Below are 27,942 nucleotides of genomic sequence, written 5' to 3'. Positions count from 1 at the left end.
CGGTACTTCCCGAACGTTCCCTGGTAACCCGCATGGAAACGCGCTTGGCCGTGTGTTTGTAGTAGCGGCAGGTTTAACGGTGGACTCCAGTGTTACGGTGTGCAGTGCAGCATCTGTAAAGCAGTCATGAAGATCGAAGAAGTGAAGAGCACAACTAAAACCCAGCGCATCGCCTCTCACAGCCACGTTAAAGGACTCGGGTTAGATGAGGCCGGTAATGCTAAACAAACTTCATCCGGCCTGGTGGGACAGGAGAGCGGCAGAGAGGTAATAATGCTAATCTGCTAATGCTAACAGCTTCTAAGCCGGTGTGATGGATGAACGAGTTGATGTTCAGTATAGGAGCTGCTGTCAGACTTATATAGTGATATTCAGAGGTAGTTCTGTGTGTCACGATGTTTATATTGCTAACTACGCTCCAACAAAACAGTAAAGTAAAGGCACTGTGTTCCCTACATCACTCTGCTCAAAACAGCTAACTTAGTTTAAGCATTTTAATGCAATTATTAATGTTATCTAGATTAACTTAATTACGTCAAATTCCAACCAGTGTGTAGCACTGTCGCCTCACAGCAAGAAGGTCCGGGGTTCGAAACTCAGGTGGGGTGGTCCGGGTCCTTTCTGTGTGGAGTTTGCATGTTCTCCCTGTTTCTGTGTGGGTTTCATCACACAGTCCAAAGACATGCAAGTGAGGTGAATTACAGATGAATCTTGTGTAACGAGTAACTACTGTTTCTGTCATGAATGTTACCAAAGTGTGTAAAACATGACATTAAAATCCTAATAAATAAAACAAATGTATGACCCACAGTGACGTATGGAAAACATAACATTACTCCACTGTCATTAAAAAAACTCAACTTAAATGGGGTTTTAAAATATGGTCACTAATGTAAAAAGAAAACAAACAAAACTCATAAAGCTAATCTCTTTTTTATAGTTTCTATAAGGCTTGGGGATGTGACGTCACGCCCTGGCTGGCCTCTATATGCCCAGAATCATCACTAACACTTATTTAAATGGTTATAAGAGTTTGGGGAGATAAACAAACATGCTGCTCCTTTGTGCCACCTTTTTTGTTTTAAGCAGTAATAAACATTAAAGTAACCATGACTAGGAGAGAAAATCAGTAGCATTACATGCTCATCGATTATCCCAATATTTCAGAACACTGAGAGATTACAGTACTCAGAAGTGTCTATTACAGTGCATAGTGTTGGTGACAATTCTGGTCTTAAATGAATCACAGATTCAATCTAAAAACACAAAACAGTGTCATGTCCATATTTATGTTACGGCCTAGTCTAGGTTAGGCTGCAACACATATAAGGAAAATGGTATAGTTAGGGGAAAATAGACCACCAAGAACACAAGAGGAATTTGTTTAACCAAGTGTATTTACAATTGTGAGACAAAGCAAACCAGTATAACTCCCTACCTAACATAAACAGAGCACAAAACATAGATGACAAACAAAATGGCAGCCACTCCCTACCACTGGTGTACAAACAACATAGCTATATACAAGTGAATTATTTACATAGCAATCTAAATCCAAATCAGTAAGCTTTCTCAGTAGTCACAAATACAGGTAAAATGGTCATACACAGGCAACAAGGCATTAGACAAGAGGCAATCACACACAATAAGCACCAAACAAAAGAGAGAGAGAGCTGACCCCGACCTCCCTCTAGAGCAGCTCCTTTTATAAGTAAAATGGCAGAGTTGAAGACCTGGGGTGGATCTGGATCCAGGAGGGTAGGAGGTAGACTCTGGACTGGATCCTGGAACACATATATACATATACATATACAACACAACATTTTATGGACATGACACAGACTAAAATACAATACAATACACGAGACGTTCTAAAACACAACACTTATTTTAAAATAAATAATATATAGCGTTAAACTAGGGGTTATGGTATAAAATCTTTATTGGTTATATATTGTATTTAAGATAAAGGGGAAGGTTTTAAGTCTACTGCTTGTTATTTCATGTTAACCAGCTGTTTTATTGTTCTTCAATGTATTTCAGGCATGTGGCATTATTGTAGACTTGATTCGTTTGAAAAAGATGGCTGGCAGAGCTATCCTGCTGGCGGGACCACCTGGGACTGGAAAGGTATCAACATTATCTATGATTACTTTTTCCCTCTTAAAGCAATACAACATTTTTTTTTTACTTAATCGCTACTTTTGTGTAGTCTTTGGGAGATGACCGCAAACACTTTCAACATGTTTCTTGTTACTTGTGTAGACATTATGACTGCTCCTGTATTTAGGGGACGCCTCATCAGATCATTCTGGTCCGCACATTCTATTCATTTGGCACAGTTTTTTTTTTACCGGTTTCTCTTCCTGGCACAACCCTCATTTTATCTGGGCTTGGAACTGTGCACCTCTCAATGGTTAGGCTGTTCAGCCTACCCCCTTCCTTTCCTGACAGTCAATCATAGCCAGTCTGTATAGATGCCTGACCGACCGATAACAGTTTTCGAGTAAGCAGGATTTGCTTTCTTTCATTAAACTTTTCAGAACACCCAGGAAAATATGTCAAAACTAGTATTTGTGGTCATCTCACATTGCAAATGCTATAGATGTTAACTTAGAGGTTAACTTATTTAACATGTTGAACATTAAGATCCAGTCTAAAATTATTCCTGTTAAGCACCTGTTTGTGTCCCATAGACCGCTCTAGCTTTGGCCATGGCACAGGAGCTAGGAAATAAAGTGCCATTTTGTCCCATGGTGGGCAGTGAGGTGTACTCATCAGAGATCAAGAAGACAGAGGTACTAATGGAAAACTTCAGGAGAGCTATAGGTACGTCTCCAGAATTAATGACACCGTTGACACATTTTCAGGCATTTTTAAGTTGATGAAAAGTGTTAAGTTTGATCTCACACAGAGGAATTTACTCTTTTATTAAAATAAATTAATAATAAATATATTTTATCCATTAAAGCCTAAATCTGTTCTCATCCAACTTTTGTTTGTGTAGGGTGTTTTTAACAACTTTTTTGCTTAAATATCCAAGACCAATTTTAGCATATTGGCAGCCTGATTTTTATTTAAAATGTTCAGGTATATGATGGAGTCTGATGTCAACTAGCCTAACAAGTTTATCAGGTCCTTTAGTAAAAAAAAAATGCTCATGTTCCCATTGTAAGTGCTTTCGATGGTGGGTTGATCAGCATGAACACTCTGACTGGTCTGCTGCAAGTGTTTCGACACCATTCTGTCATAGCTAGCATTCAATTAGTTTATTCATTTTACCTGTCAGTGATTTTATATTGTGGCTGATCGGCATAGTACTTGCATTACAGGTTTTTCTTTCATAATATTGTTTGTCACTCATCATCACTTACTAAGGTTGTTACTGCATGTAGGGCTGAGAATTAAGGAGACTAAGGAGGTGTATGAAGGTGAAGTGACAGAGCTGACCCCGTGTGAGACAGAAAATCCAATGGGTGGTTATGGCAAAACCATCAGTCATGTTATCATCGGCCTCAAGACAGCAAAGGGTACCAAACAGCTTAAGGTAAAAAATACAACATATACTGTTTTTATAAGAGTGAATGAGATGCCTTGTATGTACTTGTATGTACTACATAGTATTTGAATGTACATTTAGGTGTAAGCCCATTTTTTTCTTACAATAATTTACTAAAAACTACTTTGGTGTTTTTTGTTTGGCTTAATGAACTAACACACCCTAGACAGGACATAGCAAATGCTGTCTGTATGTACATGCAAAAATGCGTTCAAATGACCACTTTACAACTTATTATTGATACTTACACATTCCTTATACTTTCATATATTTCATATATTATGTTGTCTCTTTGTGTCGCAGCTTGATCCTAGTATCTACGAGAGCCTACAGAAGGAGAGAGTGGAGGTTGGTGATGTCATCTACATTGAAGCTAACAGCGGGGCAGTAAAAGTAAGCACAAGAGACACAATATTTCTTTCGATTTACACCTAAAGGTTAGGAATGTTATTGTTGTTTAATCTGTGCAGAGACCACTCATGCTCTTTATATGACCCTACACACAAACATTGGTATAATTCAAAAATTTTATAGGTTTCTTCCTAAGAAACTTGGGATATTAATTTCCAATAGATGTCTTAAGAGGTAATTATGGTTGGCAGATGCTTGTTTAATCTATTGTGGTATTTTTATTAGTCTCTGCTAACTGAATTGGTGTCCATACATTGTTCATTCTGTAATCTCTCCATGTTGTGTTTGGTTTCACAGAGGCAGGGGCGCTGTGACACGTTTGCAACAGAGTTTGACTTGGAGGCAGAAGAATATGTGCCACTTCCCAAAGGAGATGTACATAAGAAGAAAGAGATTATACAAGATGTTACGCTACACGACCTGGATGTTGCTAATGCACGACCTCAGGTACACACACACAATGGTAAAAAAGGAATACTCAAACTGTAGCATATTTTTTAATTTACTGGACTACCTCTAGGTGGTGCAAGCATTGTTTTTATTAGTTTGTTTTGAACACCCCAAAAGTAATGATTGGCAACACATTTAAAAGTTCTAGTCAAACCCTCAACTGTACCTTAAAGTGCCTTGCTGTGACTTCACCAATGTCCAGATTCAGCCGTGTACTCCCCATTAGCCAGTATTTCAATTAATTCAGATCTAAAGATGTATTATTTTATTAGTGATTCCACTGGGAAACACTAAAGAAACATTGCTCTTATAATTGTACACTAACACATTGTGGCTTGGTGTTATAGGGAGGCCAGGACATCCTTTCTATGATGGGTCAGCTAATGAAACCCAAAAAGACTGAGATTACAGGTAGGGTGCAAGCACACACATGCACAGACGTGCACACGAATAACACATGAATGACCTGCATTGTAAGTCTGTATCTATGTGTGTTTGTAGATAAGCTGCGAGCGGAGATCAATAAGGTGGTTAACAGATACATAGACCAAGGTGTGGCTGAGCTGGTGCCTGGTGTTTTGTTCATCGATGAGGTTCACATGCTGGATATCGAGTGTTTTACTTACCTGCACAGAGCTCTTGAGAGCTCCATCTCGCCAATTGTGGTGTTCGCATCCAACCGAGGAAACTGCCTTATCAGGTAGAACTCATTCATTTGAATTGTTTTTATTTGTAAATGTGTAATGTCTTTGTTTCTTTCTAGAGCAACTTTTTTGTTGTGCAGCCTAGCAGTTACTTTAGCATTATCACACATAAGGTCGTGCTTATAAACTGAATACCAGCTAGGTGAGATTAGGTAATAGGTGAAGTATCAAGAGCACGACCTCAAGTGTGATTTTTCTTTCTTTTATACAACAGTTTTACAAGCGACAATTATTATTTAACAGTATAAAGCATGAGGGGAGTTAGGGGGTAAGGGTGTTCTAAATAGCCTACTACACACTACTCACGTATTAATACCCGGATGACATACTGCTCCAGCCAAAGTTATTAGCCAAAATCAGTACGCACTATCTTTTAGCAGAGCTAAATGGGGTCCTGCATCACATAAGGCAACGCAGTCTTTCTAAAGTAAGTATTTGTATGCCCTGTAGTATGGTCTGCTTTTGTCGCATACTACTACAGGGAGCAGTATGTACTGAGTGCAGTATGTAGTACTGTACTCAAACACAGCCTTAATTGTTACTTTTACTCCGCGAACACAAATTGTCCTGGACTGTTGCCAGGTTGCCAAGTATAATCTTTAAAAGTAGATAACTCGAACTTTTTTGGTCATTACCTCACTTACCTGTGAGTGACTTTGCCATGTACATTTATTCGTACGTTTTCATTTTTCCACCGGAAAAATAAAGTTAGTCAACAGTCGCTGTGGCGACATTGGTGATTCCGACAGTCAGTATAGTCAAAACAGTTCGTTGCTCCATTGTTTCCTGCCCTCCTTGGACATTATGCAGTAACTTTTTAGGATTCTTTTCTGTACTCCATCGTCTCCTGACGAGCATTCATACTTTAAATTAAAAGTTATTATGGAAATGTGTTCGTCATTGCCGTGCTATCTAAGTTGTAACGACCGTTAATGCGACTTTTACAGCCGTAAAGCGGAGTGATACATATAGTAAAGTAAATTCGGTATAACAGCACTTCTCTGATTCCTGCTTGGTCGGAACTAACTGTTGTATAAAGTATATTAAAACAGAGTAGCTATAACTGTAATTATAGTCATGAAACATAATATGGTAATAAAGTTAATAAATTAAGTGAATTGTTCTAATTGCCTTGTTTGTCAGAGGGACAGAGGATATTAGTTCTCCTCATGGAATTCCACTTGATCTACTGGATCGAGTTATGATCATCAGAACCATGCTGTATACTCCTCAGGAAATGAAACAGGTAAGTGCATAAATCAACAGAATAGTAAAGATTAAAGTAAAAATGTGATTTATATACGTACTAGTGCTACATTTCCTGTGTCTCTTTGTAGATCATTAAGATTCGAGCACTGACGGAGGGCATCAACATTAGTGAGGAGGCTTTAACACACCTAGGAGAAATCGGCACCAAGACTACACTCAGGTAACCCAAACCCCGCCAAACCTACAAAACATACAGCTGTATTCCATTTATTTATGTATTGTTTCATTAGTTATTTCTAATTACAGCATAGACAACATTTACAGATGCAGTTTTTTCTTAGAAATTCTTAATCTGCTACAATTGTTAAAGAGGATCATTTTTATTTCTTGTTTATTTGTGTGTGTAATAAATGAAACCAGCATTAGCAGATTTCCAGTACTGGCCTAATGTCTTTACAAAGCTCACTTTCTTATTTAATGTACAGAAACTTAAATGCTAAAATAAGTAATCAAGTCTCTGCATCATTTGTTTGCACAGGTATGCAGTGCAGCTCTTGACTCCTGCCAATCTGTTGGCACGAGTGCAGGGGAAAGAAGTAGTAGAGAGAGAGCAGGTGGAAGAAATTAATGAGCTTTTCTACGACGCCAAGTCTTCTGCAAAGATCCTACAGGACCAGCACACCAAGTTCATGCAGTAACTGCAGCACTGTACCTGCTATTGAACTTTTCAGGATAAAATCACATCTCAACCACACCACAGTACACAGACTGTGATCTACTGACACAGTAATATGAAGTGGAAATGCTAGATAAAAATCTGATTAGTATTGTCCTTGCAACCCACTGGTGTTCCTGTGTTCTCATTCAGTTGTTCTATGCTTCTGCTGGATTTATCGTTTGTCAGTTGTTGGGTTTTTTTGTCGTTTGTAGGAGATTTTTAACAAAACTGTTGGCTTCAGAAAACTGTTTTTCAAAACAGTTTAACAAAACTGTTATTCAGAAAAAAATAGTTAAGAATTGAAATAAACGTATTTCTTTTTATTTTGTGTATTTTGTTGCACATTTAGTATACACAGCTACAACATGATCTCTAGTTTAACACATTATATCAGTTTTGAGTCTCTAATCTGAGTGCTATTGTGCCAATTATGCACCAATTATTTCCTGCATGTTATAAAGTATAGAAATGTTCCACCACATTTTCAATTATTTCTTCCTGGAGGGTTTGTTGAAGACCGTCTCTCCTCCTGAACGAGCTTTACTGAAAACTGATGGAGCCACTTTTCCTGCACGTTCTGCAAAAAAAAAAAAGAAACATTAGTTATTTGCTGTGGCTGCTGGTTTTCACAAACAAGCTGGAGCTGCAACTGATTTCACAAATTATCTGGACACCCCCGATTTGATACATTTGGCTATTTAGCCAGCAACCAGGAATATATGAAGATTTGTTTGTTTATTAGGATTTTAACGTCATGTTTTACACTTTTGGTTACATTCATGACGGGGACGGTAGTTACTCATTACACAAGATTCATCAGTTCACACAAGGTTATATCAAACACAGTCATGGACAATTTAGAATCTCCAATTCACCTCACTTGCATGGATTTGGACTGTGGGAGAAAACTGGAGCACCCAGAGTAAACCCATGCAGACACCGGGAGAACTTGCAAACTCCACACAGAAATGACCCAGACCACCCCACCTGGGGATCGAACCCAGGACCTGCTTGCTGTGAGGTGACAGTGCTACCCACTTAGCCACCGTGCCACCTGGAATATATGAAGAAGATATATTTTATTTGTCATATATACATATACAGTTGTACAGTACAATAAAATTCTTTCTTCGCATATCCCAGCTTGTTTGGAACGTACGGCGCCCCTGGAGCTGACAGGGTTAAGGGCCTTGCTCAAGGACCCAACAGTGGCTGCATAGCAGAGCCTGGATTTGAACGGCCAATCTTCTGGTTTGGGTAGAGCCCAAAGCTCTACCCACTAGGCTACCACTGTCCCTAAAGAAAGGAAGCTCAGTCACAAAAGATCAGGCAACACGAACTTATAGAACGGTACCACAGTCGGCTGTTAAACATGTCATTAACAATAATAATCAAAACAAAAGAGCCTAAATACTTGTTTACCCCCTCACTGTAAATTTATTTCTAACCAGTGTTCTGTCACTTGGATAACTTTCTAAATAAAACATTTCCTACTCCCTAGGGTGTGTTTGTGTTCCAGTCTAGATACCATCTATTACTTTATATGGAGTGGAAACATCCGCAAAACCCAGGACAAGCCAGGCATATTTTAGATCCCATCACAAACCTCCCCTCTCTAAATTTTTCACATGATTTACAAGCTAGTTTTAAAAATACACACACAGAGACACAAAGTTTGTGCTACTGCAGTCATACCCTACTCACCACATTCCTCCATCACCTCAAAAGTTTTACTCTTTACTGTTGTCCCGAATGCCAGCTTGTCTTTCGCTTCAACCAGGTCTTCATCTCTTACCTCTGGCCTTTTTGTCTTCTCCTCCTCTCCTTCCTGCTGCAAAGAAAAAATACTGAAGTTTAGCACTCCTTCAGAGCTCAAAGAAAATTTGTAACTCTAAGATGTTTTTGAGCATAATACGTACCTGAGACATGTTCAGGGCTTTCAGCTGGTTAGTGAATCCAAAATTTTACTGTAGCTGTTCAGCTTGGGTCGAGTCCTCCCTTTAACTGGATGTTTCCTTCCTTCCCCTCCTCTAATATCCCTCCTTGTATAAACACAAACCCCAACAGAGCCTTATTTTGTGTATCAGCCAGTCAGTTACTCCTCCCTTCTGTCCCCTCTCTTAGTTCTTACATTAATCTATATGACAACAGGGTGACACCTAGTTTCTACAGCTGTACAGCTGTACAGCACAAAACCATGTGCCTGTATGCAGATGGGGGGGTGGGGGTTCTGGATCTGTTATTTAATGTTTGCAGTAGAGTTCACCATATGGTTTTAATTAGTATTAGAGTTGCATCAGAGTGTAGCTCAGCTTTTCTCATTCCTTAGAAATGACAGCATGGTTTGATAGGTACCTACATAAAACTAATTTACTCTCTAGCATTTAGATCTATTGTATGTAACATGTTAGTTATTTGCTCATCTGCTTTGTTTCATGCTGTCATTAACCTGCAAGCTCAGTGTGTTAGTTTAGAGATGCTTAAATTGTTAAGTGTAAACATAATAAAAAAAAAATTTAATGCGGCAAAACACTTTGGAGGGAGGGGTTGAATTGGGTGGGATTTTTTATTACAGATTCACTTAGCAAGTGTCCTCATAAATTAATATTTTTATCCTAAGTATTTATTAATTCATTTACAAACTATTTCATTCTGATCAGGGTCGAACTGGGTCTGGTGCCATTTCATCACAACATCTATTGTAAAAAGCACTTTGACTTGACTTGACCAGGCGGCATGGTGGCTAAGTGAGTAGCACTGTCAACTCACAGCAACATGATCCTGGGTTTGATCCCCAGATGGGGCGGTCCGGGTCCTTTCTGTGTGGAGCTTGCATGTTCTCCCCGTGTCCGCATGGGTTTCCTCTGGGTGCTCCGGTTTCCTCCCACAGTCCAAAGACATGACAGTGAGGTGAATTGGAGACACTAAATTGTCCATGACTGTGTTTGATATAACCTTGTGAACTGATAAATCACTGAGAGAACTACCGTTTCTGTCATGAATGTAACCGAAAGTGTAAAACATGACGTTAAAATCATGTTAGGGCAAGCTGTAGCCCAGTGGTTAGGGTACTGGACTAGTAATCAAAAGGTTGCTGGTTCAAGCCTCACCACTGCCAGGTTGCTGCTGTTGGGCCCTTGAGCAAGGCCCTTGACCCTCAATTGCTCAGATTGTATACTGTAACTGAACTGTAAGTCGCTTTGGATAAAGGCATCTGCTACATGCTGAAAATGTAATGTAAATGTAAATACTATGCAAAACAGCACAATTTGTAGATACTAAAATCCTAATAAACAAACTTGACTTGACCTGACACAGGGCAACACCCACTTTACTCATTTACTTAAATCCGGGGGCAATTTAGAGCAGCAATCCACATTGTAATGTCGTCAATCCAGCTTATTCTTGGTTCTCCATAAATCCTGTCATACCACTGGCTTCAATGTGGTCATGTTGGTGCCTCATCACCTGCCCAAAGTAATGTAACTTGTGGGACTTAATGTGATTCAGTAGCTCATTTTCTGTTCTGGCCCGCTTGTAAACTTGCTCAGTGGTCATGATCTTCCTCAGTGAGATTTTCAGCTTTCAGTTTTCTGATGCATTTGTTGTTAATCAGTTAATAACTGATGTATTAAAAATACTCTTGCCAGAAAACCTTTATCTTGTTCAAACTGCACACAATATACAATTCTTATCTAAATACAAATATTTATCAGCCAATAATTTCTTCTAGAATTACAAAAACATTTTTAAAAAATCATGCATTTGTAACAGATATACTGTTTAAAATAAACAAATAAACAAAATAATTTTGTTCATACTTTGACGATCTTTCCTAACCGTTATGCAATGGCAGCAAATCTCTGGTATTTTTAAGCTTATGTGTACGGTTGAAGACAGTAAACAATTATTTCCTACAAGCACACTGATTTACAAATAACACTGCATCAGCTGAAGCCTGTGAAGAGCCAAATGTTTTTAAGATGTTTTTTCTGCAGTTCCCATGGTTTAGCTGCATACTTATAACAGTTACAAAAAGCATTTTAGCTGACAAAAATGTTAAACAAAAAAAGACAATAACAACATCAAACCACAAAACATATCAAACCACACCATTTGCTCACATTTATTGTGTCAGCTAGCATAGAAATTAATTTAATAATGTAACTTCATATTTAGGCAGTCCAAGTTTGTAAACACTGTGATCCCCTTAAACCCCTCTAGGCCTATCCCCACAAATAACACTAAGTGTTATACTGATGTATTTTATCAGAAAACATTCTTGAATACATTTAGGCAGGAATATTCTTTAGTCCTAAGTGCAACATATTGTATAACTATACCTTTCAAAGTGCACTAATTATGCATACTGTTTGATGCAGTGGTGTGCGATTTGAGACACAGCCAGCTTCAGCTGGCATCACTATTTTGAGCTTCACCTTCACCATATAATTGCTGTATAAAATTCAAACCAAATTTGTCCCCACCCTAATAAGAGTTCCACCAAAAATCTCTCAGACTAAATCAATAGATGTGAGTCTGGCCCTATGAGACTAGTACATTGGTAACACTATACACATTCATTGACTTTTATCAGCCTATGTTAAAATGGAGATAAAATTAAAAAACTACAACTTCAAAGTTAGCAGACATGTATAGTATTTTTCCATGTAAAATATTTAAATATTTCAAGGCAACCAGCCTACAGGAATCGTTTAAAAAGTCAGTGTGCATAACCTGAGCAGTCACAGACTAAACAAGGCAACATTTGGTCCATAATTTCACAAAATTCATTTGAGGTTTATGTTCGTTTCTTGCTGTATTTGGGTAGTAGCTGAGTCCGGATGAACTGAACAAGTCTTCTTTCAGTAAGAAACGCTACTGTAATCACAACCAGCAAACAAACTGCTCCAACAGAGATATGTCCCAGCCTCAGTACCCAGCCGCCATCACAGCACAACATATGCTGAAATGCACAAAACAAACAAAACAACAGGTCTGTCATAGTTATTATAAAATGCACTTGTCACAATAATCTAAGCTAAGTGACTAAAATGATGATTTATTAATAATGTCTTTAAACCTTACAGCGAGCAGAGCTAAGATTGAAATCAGGTAGCCACCAATCATGTTGCTTTGCCACTACGTAGCCCCATATGTTTCTTTTTTTTATTTTCATCAAACAAGTTCAGGTTCCACCAAACACAAGGTGTAAGGCAGGAATACCCTGGACAAGGTGCCAATCTATTGCAGGTGTTCGGTCATCTCCCACTCAGACATAGCCAATCATGTATGTGTAGATGTCCGGCCAGTCGATATCACGGCTGTTTCTCAAACACAGATCTCAGGAGTGGAGGGCTAGCATAATAAACTTTATTATAAAATATCAACATGCAGGACAATTAAACTGTTTATTAGAATTTCATTACTGTGACAAGTCATCTAAAACTATGCAAAGAGTGTTTTTATTGTAAATATTACCTCTGAGAGGACTGTGATGACAGCGCTGATTATGAGAGCAATCACTAGTGCAGGATGTGGACGGAGCCCAGACAGAGGGGTGTAGTCACTGTGCTGGAAGTAGTGATGTATGTAAATAAGGCTGTGTATGATTCGTAAAGCCATGTTACTGCAGTTTGCCAAGATGAAGCCAACAGCCCCAAAAAGACCAGTCAGCCAATAGGAAAGCATCAGAAATGATGCAGACAGTCCCAGCATCACCAGGTTGTACCTGCAAAAATAGATATATCTTTATGATATACAGGTGGTAGAGAAAATACCAAATTACCAAATGTTGACTTTAAAGTTACTAAATCACAATTACAAACAGCTGAATGAGTGACTGTATTTTACTGATTGCCAATTTCAGTGTGTGCCATCTATTTAAAAGCTCTAACCACTGGCACATTGATAAATGAGATTTCAAAGCAACAGTGCCAACTAACAGATTTCTAGAGGCCTAAAAGTGGGTGCCAAAACTACAGATGCATTTTAAGAAGAAGAACCTCATCAAGTCATGGGAAGTAAAAAAACAACAAAGAACAGAAGCAAAGAAAAACTTGGCAATGAACTTGGCCTGAATGCCAAAATGTCAATTACATTAAAGAGCCTTCTACATCACCAAATTCATGGTTGTTAATGGTTGTATGTATATTTTGGCCCAGCATTAATTCAGAAAACCCACAACTAACTAGTAAAAGAAATGCAATTTAATTAATTCAAGTGTACATAAACTTTTGATCTTCATAATATAAGTGTGGATGTGCAACTATCACATGTATTTTGTAATGCAGTGTAACTATTTACTGTATAAGAGTTGATACTAACCTGTCCACCTCCTCCTTACTCATTGCAGCAAAAACAAAGCACTCTGTTATGCCATTGATGGCTAAAAGCAGTACATAAAAACTGTAGCACCGTAAAAGAGACGGACCTAGAACACACAACATTCAATATCAAACATCATCATCAGATGCTAAAATGCTCATTTCTTAGTAAACCGTCTCTGCTACATTAGTCAAACTTCGACATACCTGATCCACTGCTCAGAAGTTCACCACCATACATATCAAGAGCCAGGTGAGAGTAGGAATAACCAAACGCAGTGATGATCAATCCGATCAAAAGAACCAGCTTCAGCAAACATTCCAATACATTTGCTGCCATGGATACCTCATCCTGTAGATCAGTTAACATTCAGCATGATAATCCAACCTCAAGTATGATTGGCTGCATGGACACATGTTTATGTGGATGCAACAGATGTACTGACTTGTTTCTGTTTCCGCACGTCCCGTCCACGCTCCAACACCTTGGCGAAGAATACATAGAAACTCTCCTCTATGGGCAGGAAGAGAAACCGTGCAACCATCGAACCAAGATTGTTCACTATGTCATACACACCTACAGAGAAATCAAGGTATGGAGGTGGTCAAACACAAAATACAAAGAGCAGGCAGATAATTAGGTACAGGGAGGGTCACTCACACCAGGTTTACAATTACTGACTGTAGCCTTACTCATTCATTTATGGAAAGGGTTGCTACTGACCAATTGCTATTCTCAGTACTGTAGTGATGCTGATATATGTGTTTGTTGCTTGTAGAAGTGTGGTTACAGTTGCAATCAGAAATATTCAACCTTGGGAAAGTATGTTTTTGTATGGGCAGCTTAAAATTGGCTAATAATTTATGTGTAGTTATTTATTTATTTTTTAAGATTTTAACATCATGTTTTACACACTTTGGTTACATTCATGACAGGACAGACAGTTACTTGTTACAAGATTCATCAGTTCAAGTTTAATGTCAAACACAATCATGGATTTTGCATCTCCAATTGACCTCACTTGCATGTCTTTGGACTGTGGGAACAAACCAGAGCACCTGGAGGAACCCATGCAGACATGGGGAGAACATGCAAACTCCACACAGAAAGGACCCGGACCACTCCACCTGGGAATCGAACCCAGGACCTTTATGCTGTGAGGCGACAGTGCTACCCACCGAGCCACTGCGCCACCCAATTTAGTTGTACCTAGTACCAATGAGTGTACATTTTGCACATATATGTATAAAAGGTGAATTTTTATTAATGTCCTGAATAAAACACTTACCCTGGTCTCCAAAGTTGAGCACATTCAGAAAAGTCATCACATAACGCTCACCTGCAAAATGAATGTCATCATGATACATTCATATAAACATTAAAACAGATACTGTACATGTGATATTTGTGGTAATTACCCTCTGTAAGTATCTGTTTCAGGAAGGATTGCTTAAAGAAACTCCAAGTCAATGTGGCAAGCTTCCAGTTTAACAGTGGCTAAAAAAGTTGAAAAATAGATATAAGTATACATGAGGATGGTTGTACTCAATATTTTACCAAGAAGAAGCATGCATTTAGTAACAACAATCAGAATAGTAAAATATAATAATTACCTGATGACAACTATTATACATTTACTACTTATTTACCATGACCATTAAAAGGGCATGTTTCTTTTCCTGAAGAAATTAGGATGATGGAATAAAAGCAGGGATAAAAAACAACAAACAAACTTTGCTACATTCCTAAATGTCACACTCAGTGGTGTCATAACTCAGTCGTGGTTAGGCAAAACGATGTTTGACAAATGTTTACAGTAATTATGCCGATATTTATTACTTCTAGGCTACAGGGTTTGAGAAGTGAACCACCATCTAAAAGTTAGTTTGGTAAGGGTGCTCAGGTGGTGCAGCCATTTAATGTGTCTCTTAAGTTTGAATGTCAGGCAAAGCTTTTGTCCTGCCTGGGAACCATAAAGGGCATAACTGGCTGTGCCTGAGAGAGGGAGGTCTACAGGGTTTTACTGCCACTGTACAACTCAAACCCCTGCTGTGTGGCTAAGGTGCCTTTACTAGTGATGGATGATTGGCGAAGTGCATAGTGTGGCTCTCCGTATGCAATAGGGCTTTCTGTGAGACTCTGCCACTGGCAGGTAAAAAGATACCTTTTTTGTCTGGAGATATATAATGTTCTAAATAATTTAGTGACAAGCATGCAACTACACAGGCAGTTGGAAGGGGGACAAAAACTCTCCCACCTTCACCTATATGAATTCGGGTTTAATCAAATATGGAAAAAAACTGGCACCTGTCCATTTATACTGGTGGGCAGCAGCTCTGAAATGTGGCGTAGAGGAAAGGATTTTGTCTCTGCCTCCTCCGAACCAAGAAAATGCAAGAAGTAGACAACATAACATAGAGACAGGAATCCTGCATACACACACTGTAAACACAGATGAAAAGAACATATGTAAAAATAGACAATGAAAAGAAAAATAAAGAAATATATAACTTACTTTACACATTATTACACTCTTACCTGTGCAGCAGAGAATATATAAAGGCCCCACTCTGGAGCGGCGACCACCATTACCACAGTGACAAGACACTTGGCAATCATCGCCAGGCTTTCAGCAATGACCTGTTTAAACACAACAGTAAATTTACTTTTATTAACTAGATAGAAGTTTTGTTTCTTGTATTTATAATCTATTGATGAAAAGCAAATCTCACTAGCCTTCAAACGAACGAGCATATGTGCATGTGCAAGAACCCATAGAGGCTCAGCCAGCAATTCAGTTAGAGCAGCCATGCAGAAGATTCCCACAGCTGGTCCATAATGCGGAATGGTTTGAGAATCTGGAGCCTGGAGGAGCCACAGCCACACGCACACCAGTAAAGCCCCCCATAAACAGCCTAGTGGCAAACTGAGAATCGACAAGAGCTGCATCACACACTTGTGGAATCCACAGTATAATAATATAATGTAATAATTCTACAATATATACACTACAAAATTAAAACATTGAGTATTGTACAGAAGTTCCAGAAAACCCAAAATTTTTCAGATGCCATTCGGACGCCTTTGTTTTGTCATTGGTACAACAAAGAAAACAACCCTGTGTTAGTACAAAATACTTTCAGGATGGTTTGATGAAGGCTGGAACTGTGTCAGTGGCAACCATAAAAAGATAATTGCCAACCAAGGACTTCATGGCCAGACTCCACAACACACACACTACTCTTAACCAAGCAGCACAGGAAGGGTTGAAAGGAATATGCCAGTAAATTTGGAGAAGCCTACAGAGTTTTGGGACACAGTTCTACAGAGTGCTAAATCTAACATGGAACTGTTTGGCAAAATGGATCAGTGGTTTGGAGGTGGGTCAGTGATAGACAGGGAGCTTCACGCTCACATGCTGCATACAGAGCAGAGGATAGCTGTTCTGTAAAAACAGCATATGTACTACATATGTGCAGATTAAGACAAAAACCTCCAACTTGCCAGCTAAGAAATGCTCTATTTGCTCAAAGCACAGCATAATACAATGACATTTGTATATTTTGGTATAATATTTTGAGCTGAGTTATTGTAGGCATTCTCTAAAATATTCCTATCTTCTTATATTCCAAACTATTTTATCGTTAACAGTTTGTTCAGTTGAACCATCAGGCTGCAGCCATGATGATGTGTTGTATTAAACAGCAGGATATCCTGCTCCATTTATCTCGTTTATTTAACTGGCATTAATTGTTACTTTTTGAATTTTACTTTTCAGCATTGGCAGGTATTTTTGTGTATTGATTAATATATGTTGCAGAAGCTTATTATTTAGACAGTAGATTGGTCAGATAAGGGCAAAGGATCCACAATCCTTACTTGGCTGCTAAGATCGGACAGCAAATTAAAAGCAGTATGATCTCAAAAATTTGTATGACTGAAAACAATCTAAGTAATTGAGGGTTGAGAGCCTTGCTCAGGGGCCCAGCTGTGGCAACTTTCTGATTACTAGTCCAGTACCTTAACCAGTGAGCTACCACTTCCCAGTTAAACCATAAACATTCTGCACAAACTGGATATAACATCCCATGACGTAGTTTATGCTGCTTAATTTAGTCCCACTACAGTGGACCCTTGAGTTACGAACGGTTTACCATACGAACATTTCGGGTTACGACCGATCTTTTTCAACTTATATATACATATATATATACAGTGAGTGAACATTCGGACAGCGGACGGTGTTTGTCCGGTAATTTCTTTATATTTTGTAAAATTCAATATTAAAATGTCCCCAAAGAATGTGAAGAGGAAACGTAGTGCTGAGAAAATGTAAAAATCTATTACATTTGTTGTTGTATAATTTCTCCTGCCAGTAGCTGTCACTGTGTATCAGACAGCGGGAACAGTGAGTGAGAGAGAAGAAGGTAGATACATTTTATAAAAAAGACAGAAATGTACAGTATTATGGTGTATGGTTCAGCACACGTACTGTACTGTGTATTGTTGTTTATTATTGTTCATTACAGTAATGTCTACTCTATAATTTAATATGTAGGGGAAAATATACTTATTTATAACAAAAGAGACCATTTAAGACATTAGAAAGGTTAGGTAAGGGAGTGGTTTGGGAGGTCTGGCACGGATGAATTCTGTTTACATTATTTCTTATGGGAAAAATAGATTTAACTAATGAACATTTTGACTTAAGAACAGCCCTTTGGAACCAAGCGTAAGTCAAGGGTCTACTGTATATGTGTGTGTGTGTGTGTGTGTGTGATAATTTGAACTGAGTTACTTTACACTTTTAGATTTAGTTGGCACTACATTAAAGGTTTTGTGCCACGTGTAATTATTATTTTCATATTTCTCAATTACATTTAATAATTAAATAAGTTCAGTGGTCTAACTAGGAGCTCATGGGCCCCAGTGCAAAAAAAACATTTTGGGCCCCCTCAACAAATTTCATATATATATGTCGTGGAGGGAGGGAGGGAGGGCCTATTTTGAGTTAAAATACCAAAATAACCTCATTTTAATTATAATATGAGAAAATACTTTTCTTACGTAAACCATAGTAAGTTAATGACTTGTCTCCAGTTACGCCCCGCCCCCTCTCCGCTTAGACACGCCCTCCGAAACGCCTCTCTGGACAAGAACACCAGTGTGGAGTACAGCAGCATCAACCTGTAATACACATTACACACGTACATACAAGTAATACACACCAAATATACTGTTCATATAAACAAATATTAGTTTATAGACATACCTGACATTCACTACACCTATCAATTCCTTCGACACAAAGCGCAATGTGAAGGCGTTGAGGAAGAAGGTAAGCAAACGGAACATCACCTAAACGCGACATTAACAAACCAAACTTCAGGCGCATGTAATAAAATATGTGAGGGGGTTTTCTACAGATTCAGTATAATAACTTACCTGAAGCAGAACATTGTAGGATGCCAGAGCTGATGCACTCTTCAGTACGTCCTCAGAACCCATAGTAAAGTTTACTCACTGTCCACCATTCAGATCAAATCACAAAACATCAACCTACACAAGCGCCCTGTGGCCGAGAGTTACTATAATCTTACTGCTGCTGTCATCCTTTACATTAAAGCACTTACTGCTATACCAACAGCAAATATATTAATATAAGTAAAAACCCTTGTAATACAGTACATATGCAGCAAAGTATCTCTTCCTGATCGTTGAAAAAATAATACTTTCATAATAAAAGTCACTATTGAAACTTGCACCTCATGGGGGCGCTAGATCACTTCTGGGACTAAATCATTTTGAACTACAGTATATAATCAAATGTGGGCATGAGTTTAGGTGTTTTGTTACAAATCAAATTAAACCAATAACTGAGAATTATTGCTGTTGGTTAAAAAAATAATTCAAAGTAATTTTGAAAAGCTGAGGCTTGGTTTGAACTGAGACCCTGATGCACTTGGTACACAGTGAGTGCTGATTTGAAATGTGCCCTCACCAACCCTCAGTTCGCATGTGCCAGTTCTGTGTGGAGGCTCTTTTAAAGATTCTAACCCAAACAGGAGAAATTTTGTTTGCATTTAGATAATTTAAATAATAAACTATTATTATGCATTAACATCACAAAACAATGAAGCTGTATTATTGTGCATTACTAAAGCTGTATATTATGATACTATGCTTGTGATTTGCATTGCATATTTCGCCTTGTATTTTATAAGCTACGTGAATAAAAAACGTTAAAACGCTAAACACAAACCTTAAATTTTGACTTTTACATCAAATCGCATATTACATGGGAAACTGCTCATTTCAGTTGCAACAACTATTTGAAGACCAAAAAAGATTAGGAAGTCCTTATTGTCAAAGACATTGCTCCATTGCTCAGACATTGCTCCATTCTACCTAGAGCTGCTAAGTGGGTAGCACTGTCGCCTCACAGCGAGAAGGTCCTGGGTTCGATCCCACAGGTGGGACGGTCTGGGTTCTTTCTGTGTGGAGTTTGCATGTTCTCCCCGTGTCTGCTTGGGTTCCTCCGGGTGCTCCGGTTTCCTCCCACACTCCAAAGACGTGCAAGTGAGGTGAACTGGAGACACTAAATTGTCAATGATTGTGTTCTATATAACCTTGTGACCTGATGAACCTTGTGTAATGAATAACTAACGTTCCTGTCATGAATGTAACCAAAGTGTAAAACATGACGTTAAAATCCTAATAAACAAACAAACAAACCTAGAGATGTCAAGGATGAACCAATAACCGACTGAGAATTATTGCTGTCAGGTAAAAAAAAATTTTTTAATTCATTTTCAAAAGCTAATGCTTTGTTTAAACTGAGAGCCAGAGTGCAGATATGTACACAGTGAGAGTGCTGATTTGAAAATTTTAACCCAAACAGAAGAACTTTTGTATGCATTTATATAATTAAAATAATGAACTACTATTATGCATTAAAATGAAAATTAAAAAGCTGTGTATAATGATACTTAAACTATGCTTGTGCTTTTGGTGGGTCTGGACTATTTAACTTCTCATCAATTTAAGCTAAGTATCACTGAAAATGAATTCCAATTAATTTATATTTTTATTTGTGTGACCCAATAACTGTCCTAAGAAGCTTTCTATTACAAGTGAGTCTCTGGTACATTATTAGTATAGGTAGTATAGGTATAGTAAATGCATCTGTTGTAAACTATGTCATTTTGGTGTATTTGCATAAATATGTTTTTCAATCTAATCCACATGTAATTCATACTTTGTCTTTCAGCATATTTGTGTCCATAATCTTGTTATAAGAAGGGAGAGGAAAGATGGCGGTTTCTCCTGGCCTTTTCACCTCAGCAGCCCTGAAGTTTCTTTGCTGTGGAAGGAAGAAGAAACAAATTCCTCTTTCATCTTGTCTTGATTTGGCTGTGCAGATCATGGCGGTGGATCTGGGTCTTAAACCAGCTCTTTTGTATGATATCAACAGCGCCTGTGCAGAACAGATCCAGCAGTATGTGAGCTCATTACAGGAGGCAGGATTACTCACTGAAGCACTGCAGATCTTCTCTATTCGTGGTAGTACTCTCATAGTGAACTCTAGTCTAATGAAAGCACACTTGGATGAAGTGCTTGAGAAAAAGAGCCTTCTTACAGCTGATGTGTGTTTATGGAGGGAGCAGCCATCATTAATCAACATGGATAGTAAAACTGAACACATGGTTAAAGCTATGCTGGAGGTTTTTAGGAACAACAATGCCCAGGATTCTGTAGTCAGGGTGGTCAAAGAAGAGGTGTATGACCAGTGGAACCTGTGCACACTTTTTGGGATTCTCCTGGGCTACCCCGTTGTATACTGGTTTGATCAGGAAAAGAGTTTTGAGAACTGCCTGAGTATGATACCACTGGTGGTAAATAAAGTTTTGGTCAGCTGGTCAATACACAGTGAAAAGCATTGCAGTTGTCTTTACTCGTATAGTGTCCCTGAGGTACTGTGGTCTGAAGTTTACACTTATATAAATCAATGGCAGGAGTGTTTAACAGACAGACTTAGCAATCGGACAGTTTTGACTGAGCTCAGGTTTGTAAAAGAAACTGTTATTTTACCGTCTGTAGCAATGTGATGTTTCTGCTTTTACAGTTAGTACTTTGCTACAGATTATTGTTGTTTAGCACATAATAATACTTGTAATGTTTTGGCCGACCAGTTTGACCGTATTTTGTAAATAAAAAGACATTTTAAATGTCAAAGGGCCCTCAAAGGGCCGATTGTAACGTATCCTGCTGTGATTGCAGTCTGCCTTTTAAGTCTTGGAAATCTTGAACACTTTGTGGTTTTTCTTGGAGGCTAAATTCTGTGTTTGGTGTAAAAATGCCAAATTTATACTGTATATTTATAATGTATATCTACATTTATATTGTACTCCTTTAACACAGACACAGCCTCATAACACAAGAGACGTACTGGATTTTCTTCTTGAACCACAGACTTGTATTCACTTTCCCATCTTTCATTATATTCTCTTCCTTCTGCTTCAATTTTTTTTCTTTTTGGGATTATTTGTAAATATTTCTCAACATCGCTTGTTGGAAAACCGCCTCAGTTAAACGCTGATGTGGAAACACTGCCATCTAGTGGTGGGATGCGGTCACTTTGCGGGTCACGTAATTAGCATGCATTGTTGGCGATACAGTTTATGTACGATTTTACAGTGTATTTTAAGACAATCATACGTCTTTTAAGCTCTCGCGGGCCACATAAAATGACATGGTGGGCCGGATTTGGCCCACGGGCCTTGAGTTTGACACATTTTGGTTTAGCAGTTTACTGGCATGCATAAAAGAAGAAATAAAACAACAACTGCTGCCTTATTTTTTCTATTTTTGATAAAACATTAATTACATTAATCACATTTTAAAACTAAAGTAACACAGGTATGTAAATATGATTTTAGTAGACTCCTCCTTTTGGCCACAAGCATTTTCTGTATCATCAATCACTGATTATGTTTGATTTGAATATCTGGCCAACATCTGAAAAAAATATTATAGGCCCTTCGAGGTGTCTTGTAACAGAATTTTAACAACATGATTTACAGTAGTGTTCTCCACTAAAACATATAATTTATTTCAATAATGCTAAATAAAATAAAAGTTACATATCATAGCTCCTGTTAATCATTTTTGCCATGTCTTCTGTTCATGACACAGTGAGGTAAAGTCCAGCTGTTTTGTACCCGCAGATACAATATTAAACTTTGAGAGGTTGGAGTGGACCAAGCTTTCCAGGTCAGGAGCATCAGTAATTCTGAAGAAGGGTAAAATGTCACTCCATCAGGTTTTCTGTGCCTCAGCTGGGAGTGAGGTTTGGTAGCACTTCACCACAGCGAGCCCCCACTTTAAGCTCAGCGAGGTGGTCAGCTCTAGTAGGGCCAATGTTCAGGATGGCCACCGGAAGTCGCCTCTCACTGGCTGCCAACAGGAAACGATACCCAGAAAACACCTAGACACAACAGAAGAACAGACTTTAATAATAGTCTGTACACAAGAGCTGACATTTCAAACTCGTCATTTCGAAACTCAGCTCTGCCATCCGGCTGGTCTGGGCGGCTACATGATCACCGATTGGCTTGTTGTTCATACAGGGCGGGAAGCCAGATAGGGACCTCATAACTGATGCAATTACGACCTCGGCAGGCTGATTGATGCCGCCTGCACGATAATGTGGACAGGGTGTGGCTCTCACATATGAACTGGCCTAGTGTAGGTGAAAAGATGCAGTCAGCTACTGCACACGTGTTGGATGGGGCGTGTGACAGTCTCACTTACCTCAATCAGAAGTAGAGATCAGCATCAGTAGAGAGGAAGCGTAATGCAATTGGGTAACTAAATATAACTAGATTAGGAAGAAAATTGGGGAAAAATGCAATCTGGGGGTTGGTAGTAGTAGCCCTCCTTTATGGTATGATGGTATGATGCAGGCAGCGGAGGAATTATAACACGAAATTTAAAATTTCTACTTAATTTATATCTACTTAAAATCAGCCACACATGATGGAAGAATGTTTTTAATAGGATGCTCACCACAATCTTGTTTGAGTTTAGTCTAACTGCACTGCTTTTACATAATAAAGATCAGAAATATTCTTACCTGCAACGATGATCCAGCCACAAGCACAGCATCACACTCAGCCAGCCTGTCATGTACAAACTGCACAATCTTGCGATCCACAGAGTCACCGAAAAACGTCACATTAGGTTTGAGAAACCCACCACAGCACTGACATGCCGGTACCCTGAAATGCAGCACCTGCTCGTCCTCTAAGAATACATCTCCATCTGGTGCTACTGCACCCGCGAATGTCTCCCAGTCAGGGTTCAGCTCAGCAAAACGCTTCTGCAGCTCCTCCCGCACAGTCAGCTGGCCACAACCCATACACAACACCCTGAGACACAAACACACACACACACAAACACACAGCTTAGATCCAGTTATATTAACACATGACAGTTTTATATTTTCAAGATTCATTTATAAGGTTCATTTTCAGCTTCTACTAAAATTAAACTACTAAAATTGTGTGTGTGTGTGTATGTGTGTTTGCTCATGATGGACTGGCAACCTGTCCGGGGTGATTTCTACCTTTGAACTGGACTCACTGCGACCCTGAATAGGATAAAGCAGTAGCAAAGCAGACAACAAATAATTAAAAAACACGTACTTACGCTTACACCGATCAGGCATAACATTATGACCATCGTCCTATTGTGTCGGTCCCCCTTTTGCTGCCAAAACAGCCCTGACCCATCGAGACATGGAGTCTGACACCTTTCTATCAGAACCAGCATTAACTTCTTCAGCAATTTAAGCTACAGTAGCTCGTCTGTTGGATCGGACCACACGGGCCAGCTTTCGCTCTCAACGTGCATCAATGAGCCTTGGCCGCCCATGAACCTGTCACTGGTTTACCACTGTTCTTGGACCGCTTTTGATAGATACTGACCACTGCAGACCGGGAACACCCCACAAGAGCTGCAGTTTTGGAGATGCTCTGACCCAGTCGTCTAGCCATCACAATTTGGCCCTTGTCAAACTCACTCAAATCCTTACGCTTGTCCATTTTTCCTGCTTCTAACACATCAACTTTGAGGATAAAATGTTTACTTGCTGCCTGATATATCCCACCCACTAACAGGTGCCGTGATGAAGAGATAATCAGTGTTATTCACTTGACCTGTCAGTGGTCATAACTTTATGCCTAGTCGGTGTATAAAAATTGTATTAACCCGGCTTTCTGTATTCATTACTGTTAAAATGTAGTCTAATATTTAAATAATTATAACAGATCATATAAATTTTATATATAATCATATTTTCCATTTTATTTTACACTTCATCATTAAACAGATGTGGGTTGTAGAGGTACCCTGCTTTATATAAAATACACACAATCTAACTCTTTTCTACCTACACTACCTGTGTAAACAGCCATGCAGCTCAGTAAGTTTTTGCTGTCCTGCCTTAGAATGTAGAGCATCCACATTCTGAGTGACAAGCCAGTGAACTTTGCCCTTCGCCTCCAAGTCTCTCAGGGCATAGTGGCTCGAGTTAGGCTGGTGGGAGGAGAATTTTGGCCAGCCCACATAACTGCGGGCCCAGTAGCGCTGCCGAGCCTTGGCGCTGCGCATAAACTCGGAGTGCTGCATAGGCCGTCGATCTGTACGTGCGTACAGTCCAACACCTTCAGAACGATAGTCAGGGATTCCTGATTCAGTCGACAGTCCTGCTCCAGTTACCACAAAGAGACGTGAGGCTTGTGATACAAATGCCTGCAGCTGCTTCAACGAGCTCTTATCGACTGAGCTACTTATTGGAACAAAATTCACTGCACCAGCAGGCAGTGAGGAGGCAGTACGTCTTCCTATTGCCACACAAAAAGGCATGGTGCGCCATGATAGCAGCATCTGTAAACACAGCAAAAGTTTAATGTAATTTATATTTTAAAGCCCAGTTCAGTTTACTACAACAACATTTTAGTACAGAACTGTTTTTGGATACAACAGTTTTAGCAAATAAGGTCTACAATGCCTCAAGTAGCATTGACTTAAACCCCATTAAACATCTTTCAAATAAACTATATTGTTGATTGTCAGCCGAGTCTTTTATCAAACATCAGTGTGTGATCTGAAAAATGTCTATTTGACTAAATGGGTGGGGGCACAGTGGCTTGGTTAGTAGCACTGTCTCCTCACAGCAAGAAGGTCCTTGGTTCGATTACCAAGTGGAGCGGTCTGGGTCCTTTCTGTGTGGAGTTTTCATGTTCTTCTTTGTCTGTGTGGGTTTATTCTGGGAACTTCGGTTTCTTCCCACAGTCCAAAGACATGCAGGTTGGGTGAATTGTACTGTACTAGTGGTCATATAGATTTTCCCTCACACATATCCTGGACTTCACTGTACATTATTAATAAATAATAATCATTAAAACAACTAAATTATTTTCTTAACCTTTCATTTGAAAGGAAAAACCTGCCTGAACTAGACGATAAATCAATATCTTCATGTCAACCTCAGTTATCACTGAATGTAAGCAAAGTCCTTAGTGTCTCTGGTTAAAAAATGCTGAGCTGTTTCACACAAAAATAGGTCATTCTTTGAAAATGTAGAAAACTATGTGTTAATGGCACCACTGAGGGGTTCAACTGGGTGGGTCAAGTAGTTGGCTTGACACAAATTGGGTTGATAACCAGATAACCTGCTCTGGGTTTAAAATACAAACTTAAAATGCATACAATTTGTCATTTTTTAATGCAAAGTTGTTAATTTTTTTCTTTTTTTGTTTGTAAATATAATAAAAACTATTTAACAAAATATATGGCACAGTTATTAATAATAATAATAATAATAATAATAATAATAATAATTAATTAATAAATAACAACAATAGGTTATTTCTAGAGTGCATTTCGCAGATTAGATCGGTTTACAAGCCAGATTTATACTATATAAATATATAAAGCCCAATAAAATAACATAAAGATAGTAAAAAAAAATACTAATTAAATACTAATAAAAATACTAATTCTTTAATGCAAAGTTGTCGTTGTGTTAAATGTAACCTAAAAGCTATTTAACAAAATGTATGGCACATTTCACATATAATAATAATAATAATAATAATAACAGGCTAATAATAATAACAACAACAACAATAAAAACCTAATTTATTTCTAGAGAGCTTTTTACAGATTATGTCGCTTTGCAAGACAGATTGATAATAAATATATAAAAGCACATTAAAATAGCATATAAAGAAAGCAATAATAATTCAATAACTTTTAACAGCAATAGAACTTAAGTCACATTTTAAGTAAAGTCAGCTGTTTATCACTTCACCGGCTCCAACTCACTCAACCACCCTCCTTACAACCTTTATATGATTATTATAAGAAATGTTCTTTTTCTGTTTTGTATGAATAAAATCATGACTAGAAGCTTCAGTATGTTTTAGTTCTGTTAAATAGCGCTGATCACTTATTTTGTAACTCAACATGCCGCACACATAACAGCGATCAACACTCACACTACACAAGGTGTATACAGTATAGTCCACCAGGTATTATACAGTTTACATCCTCCAAAGCTAATAAGATTTAATTTCCCTCCTGTAATTAAATCAACTTACTGATACTGTCAAACGTCTCTTCATACCCACACAGCTGCTTACAGAATACTCTACTGAGAGAGTATTAGTACTGGTATGACATGTTACGAAACGCTTCCGTATTAGAAGTTACAGATGCATGATGGGAATTGAAGTCCAACATACATCCCCGGTTAATGATGGTTACTGTAGCTGTTTTTACAGAAAATCCAGCCAGTGCAGGTGTGTGTTGTACAAATGATGTGTGGTGAGGTCCGGGCTGGTGAGGCACTGACTAAAAGTCAGATTTGGAAATATATATTCTTTCTTTTATAAGTGATATTTTGCCCATGTAACCACTTTAAATTTTCAGCATTTAGCAGACGCTTTTATCCAAAGCGACTTACACAATGAGCAGAACACGATGAGCAATTGAGGGTTAAGGGCCTTGCTCAGGGACCCAACAGTGGCGGGGCTTGAACCGGCAACCTTCTGTTTACTAGTCCAGTACCTTAACCACTGAGCTATCACTGGCCCCACTTCGTCCTGATCAGGACCTGACAACACCCAGAAACACTGGACAGGAAGCCAACCCATGGCTTAAGGAATAATTCTAAAAAATGAAGAAAAAACCAACACTTAAACCACATCAAACATCTATGGAGAGACCTAAAGATAGCAGTTTACACTTGATTGCCATTCCAGTCTGATGGACCTTAAAATGATATGCCATTAAGAATGGGATAGTCTGCCCAAGTCCAGGTGTGCAAAGTTTGTAGAGATTTATCCAAAAAGATAAGAAATTGTAATTGCTGCCGAAGAGGCTTCTTGAAAGTATTGGATAAAAGATTTGATTACTTTTGTAAACAAGAAATTTGGATGGTTTTTGTTTTAATTAATTTTGGTGTTATGGATCACACTAATGCAGGGTATGATCCC

The 27,942-nt window shown here is 38.5% G+C and overlaps 5 protein-coding genes across 6 annotated transcripts; 2 read left to right on the top strand and 3 right to left on the bottom strand.

Moving 5' to 3' along the window:
- The first annotated feature begins 20 nt into the window (after window positions 1-20).
- ruvbl1 (RuvB-like AAA ATPase 1) lies at window positions 21-7,374 on the top strand. The gene is made up of 11 exons (XM_062997908.1): window positions 21-267; window positions 2,044-2,130; window positions 2,697-2,829; window positions 3,396-3,547; window positions 3,863-3,952; window positions 4,268-4,417; window positions 4,768-4,831; window positions 4,922-5,120; window positions 6,268-6,370; window positions 6,462-6,553; window positions 6,872-7,374. Exons 1-11 carry the CDS (start codon window positions 127-129, stop codon window positions 7,029-7,031), a joined length of 1,371 nt encoding a protein of 456 aa, XP_062853978.1. The 5' UTR covers window positions 21-126; the 3' UTR covers window positions 7,032-7,374.
- Window positions 7,375-7,386: 12 nt separating this feature from the next.
- On the bottom strand, window positions 7,387-9,083 carry mustn1a (musculoskeletal, embryonic nuclear protein 1a). 2 transcript variants are annotated; one of them, XM_062997910.1, is made up of 3 exons: window positions 8,971-9,083; window positions 8,756-8,879; window positions 7,387-7,628 (listed from the first exon to the last, which is right to left on the bottom strand). In XM_062997910.1, exons 1-3 carry the CDS (start codon window positions 8,977-8,979, stop codon window positions 7,540-7,542), a joined length of 222 nt encoding a protein of 73 aa, XP_062853980.1. In that variant the 5' UTR covers window positions 8,980-9,083; the 3' UTR covers window positions 7,387-7,539. The 2 variants fall into 2 exon arrangements, with proteins under 2 accessions (XP_062853980.1, XP_062853979.1); XM_062997909.1 differs by having other exon boundaries at window positions 7,389-7,628; window positions 8,756-8,882; window positions 8,971-9,080.
- Window positions 9,084-10,769: 1,686 nt separating this feature from the next.
- rft1 (RFT1 homolog) lies at window positions 10,770-18,886 on the bottom strand. Its single transcript, XM_062998134.1, has 13 exons — window positions 18,824-18,886; window positions 18,651-18,736; window positions 18,446-18,565; window positions 16,115-16,304; window positions 15,917-16,018; window positions 15,686-15,820; window positions 14,797-14,875; window positions 14,667-14,717; window positions 13,824-13,954; window positions 13,585-13,729; window positions 13,379-13,484; window positions 12,533-12,782; window positions 10,770-12,017 (listed from the first exon to the last, which is right to left on the bottom strand). The coding sequence occupies exons 1-13, from the start codon at window positions 18,884-18,886 to the stop codon at window positions 11,853-11,855; spliced, it is 1,623 nt and encodes a 540-aa protein (XP_062854204.1). The 3' UTR covers window positions 10,770-11,852.
- Window positions 18,555-22,373, top strand: c6h1orf74 (chromosome 6 C1orf74 homolog). Its single transcript, XM_062997906.1, has 2 exons — window positions 18,555-18,716; window positions 20,649-22,373. The coding sequence occupies exon 2, from the start codon at window positions 20,692-20,694 to the stop codon at window positions 21,484-21,486; it is 795 nt and encodes a 264-aa protein (XP_062853976.1). The 5' UTR covers window positions 18,555-18,716; window positions 20,649-20,691; the 3' UTR covers window positions 21,487-22,373.
- Window positions 22,374-22,454: 81 nt separating this feature from the next.
- Window positions 22,455-27,130, bottom strand: sirt4 (sirtuin 4). Its single transcript, XM_062997905.1, has 4 exons — window positions 27,046-27,130; window positions 24,840-25,327; window positions 23,514-23,808; window positions 22,455-22,865 (listed from the first exon to the last, which is right to left on the bottom strand). Exons 1-4 carry the CDS (start codon window positions 27,067-27,069, stop codon window positions 22,713-22,715), a joined length of 960 nt encoding a protein of 319 aa, XP_062853975.1. The 5' UTR covers window positions 27,070-27,130; the 3' UTR covers window positions 22,455-22,712.
- Window positions 27,131-27,942: the final 812 nt, after the last annotated feature.

The sequence above is a fragment of the Trichomycterus rosablanca genome, chromosome 6 (genome assembly GCF_030014385.1).
Source record: "Trichomycterus rosablanca isolate fTriRos1 chromosome 6, fTriRos1.hap1, whole genome shotgun sequence".
NCBI classification, from domain to species: Eukaryota; Metazoa; Chordata; class Actinopteri; order Siluriformes; family Trichomycteridae; genus Trichomycterus; species Trichomycterus rosablanca.
The sequence above is the reverse complement of the archived record's forward strand: the minus strand, read 5'-3'. Positions and strand labels throughout refer to the sequence as shown.

What these genes read in the sequence shown, in the direction of transcription:
- ruvbl1 (XM_062997908.1), top strand. Translation starts at nt 127, where the DNA reads ATGAAGATCGAAGAAGTGAAGAGCACAACTAAAACCCAGCGCATCGCC. An exon ending in AGGGTACCAAACAGCTTAAG is followed by an intron (nt 3,548 to 3,862) that starts GTAAAAAATACA and finishes TTTGTGTCGCAG; the next exon opens with CTTGATCCTAGTATCTACGA. An exon ending in CGAGGAAACTGCCTTATCAG is followed by an intron (nt 5,121 to 6,267) that starts GTAGAACTCATT and finishes CTTGTTTGTCAG; the next exon opens with AGGGACAGAGGATATTAGTT.
- mustn1a (XM_062997909.1), bottom strand. An exon ending in TGAGGTGATGGAGGAATGTG is followed by an intron (nt 7,629 to 8,755) that starts GTGAGTAGGGTA and finishes TTTTTTTTGCAG; the next exon opens with AACGTGCAGGAAAAGTGGCT.
- rft1 (XM_062998134.1), bottom strand. Translation starts at nt 18,886, where the DNA reads ATGGGTTCTGAGGACGTACTGAAGAGTGCATCAGCTCTGGCATCCTAC. An exon ending in ATTAACTTACTATGGTTTAC is followed by an intron (nt 16,305 to 18,445) that starts GTAAGAAAAGTA and finishes GTCGATTCTCAG; the next exon opens with TTTGCCACTAGGCTGTTTAT. An exon ending in ATATATTCTCTGCTGCACAG is followed by an intron (nt 15,821 to 15,916) that starts GTAAGAGTGTAA and finishes CTGTGTTTACAG; the next exon opens with TGTGTGTATGCAGGATTCCT.
- c6h1orf74 (XM_062997906.1), top strand. Translation starts at nt 20,692, where the DNA reads ATGGCGGTTTCTCCTGGCCTTTTCACCTCAGCAGCCCTGAAGTTTCTT.
- sirt4 (XM_062997905.1), bottom strand. Translation starts at nt 27,069, where the DNA reads ATGAAGAGACGTTTGACAGTATCA. An exon ending in CTGCATGGCTGTTTACACAG is followed by an intron (nt 23,809 to 24,839) that starts GTAGTGTAGGTA and finishes TTTGTGTCTCAG; the next exon opens with GGTGTTGTGTATGGGTTGTG. An exon ending in TGGCTGGATCATCGTTGCAG is followed by an intron (nt 22,866 to 23,513) that starts GTAAGAATATTT and finishes TGTTGTGTCTAG; the next exon opens with GTGTTTTCTGGGTATCGTTT.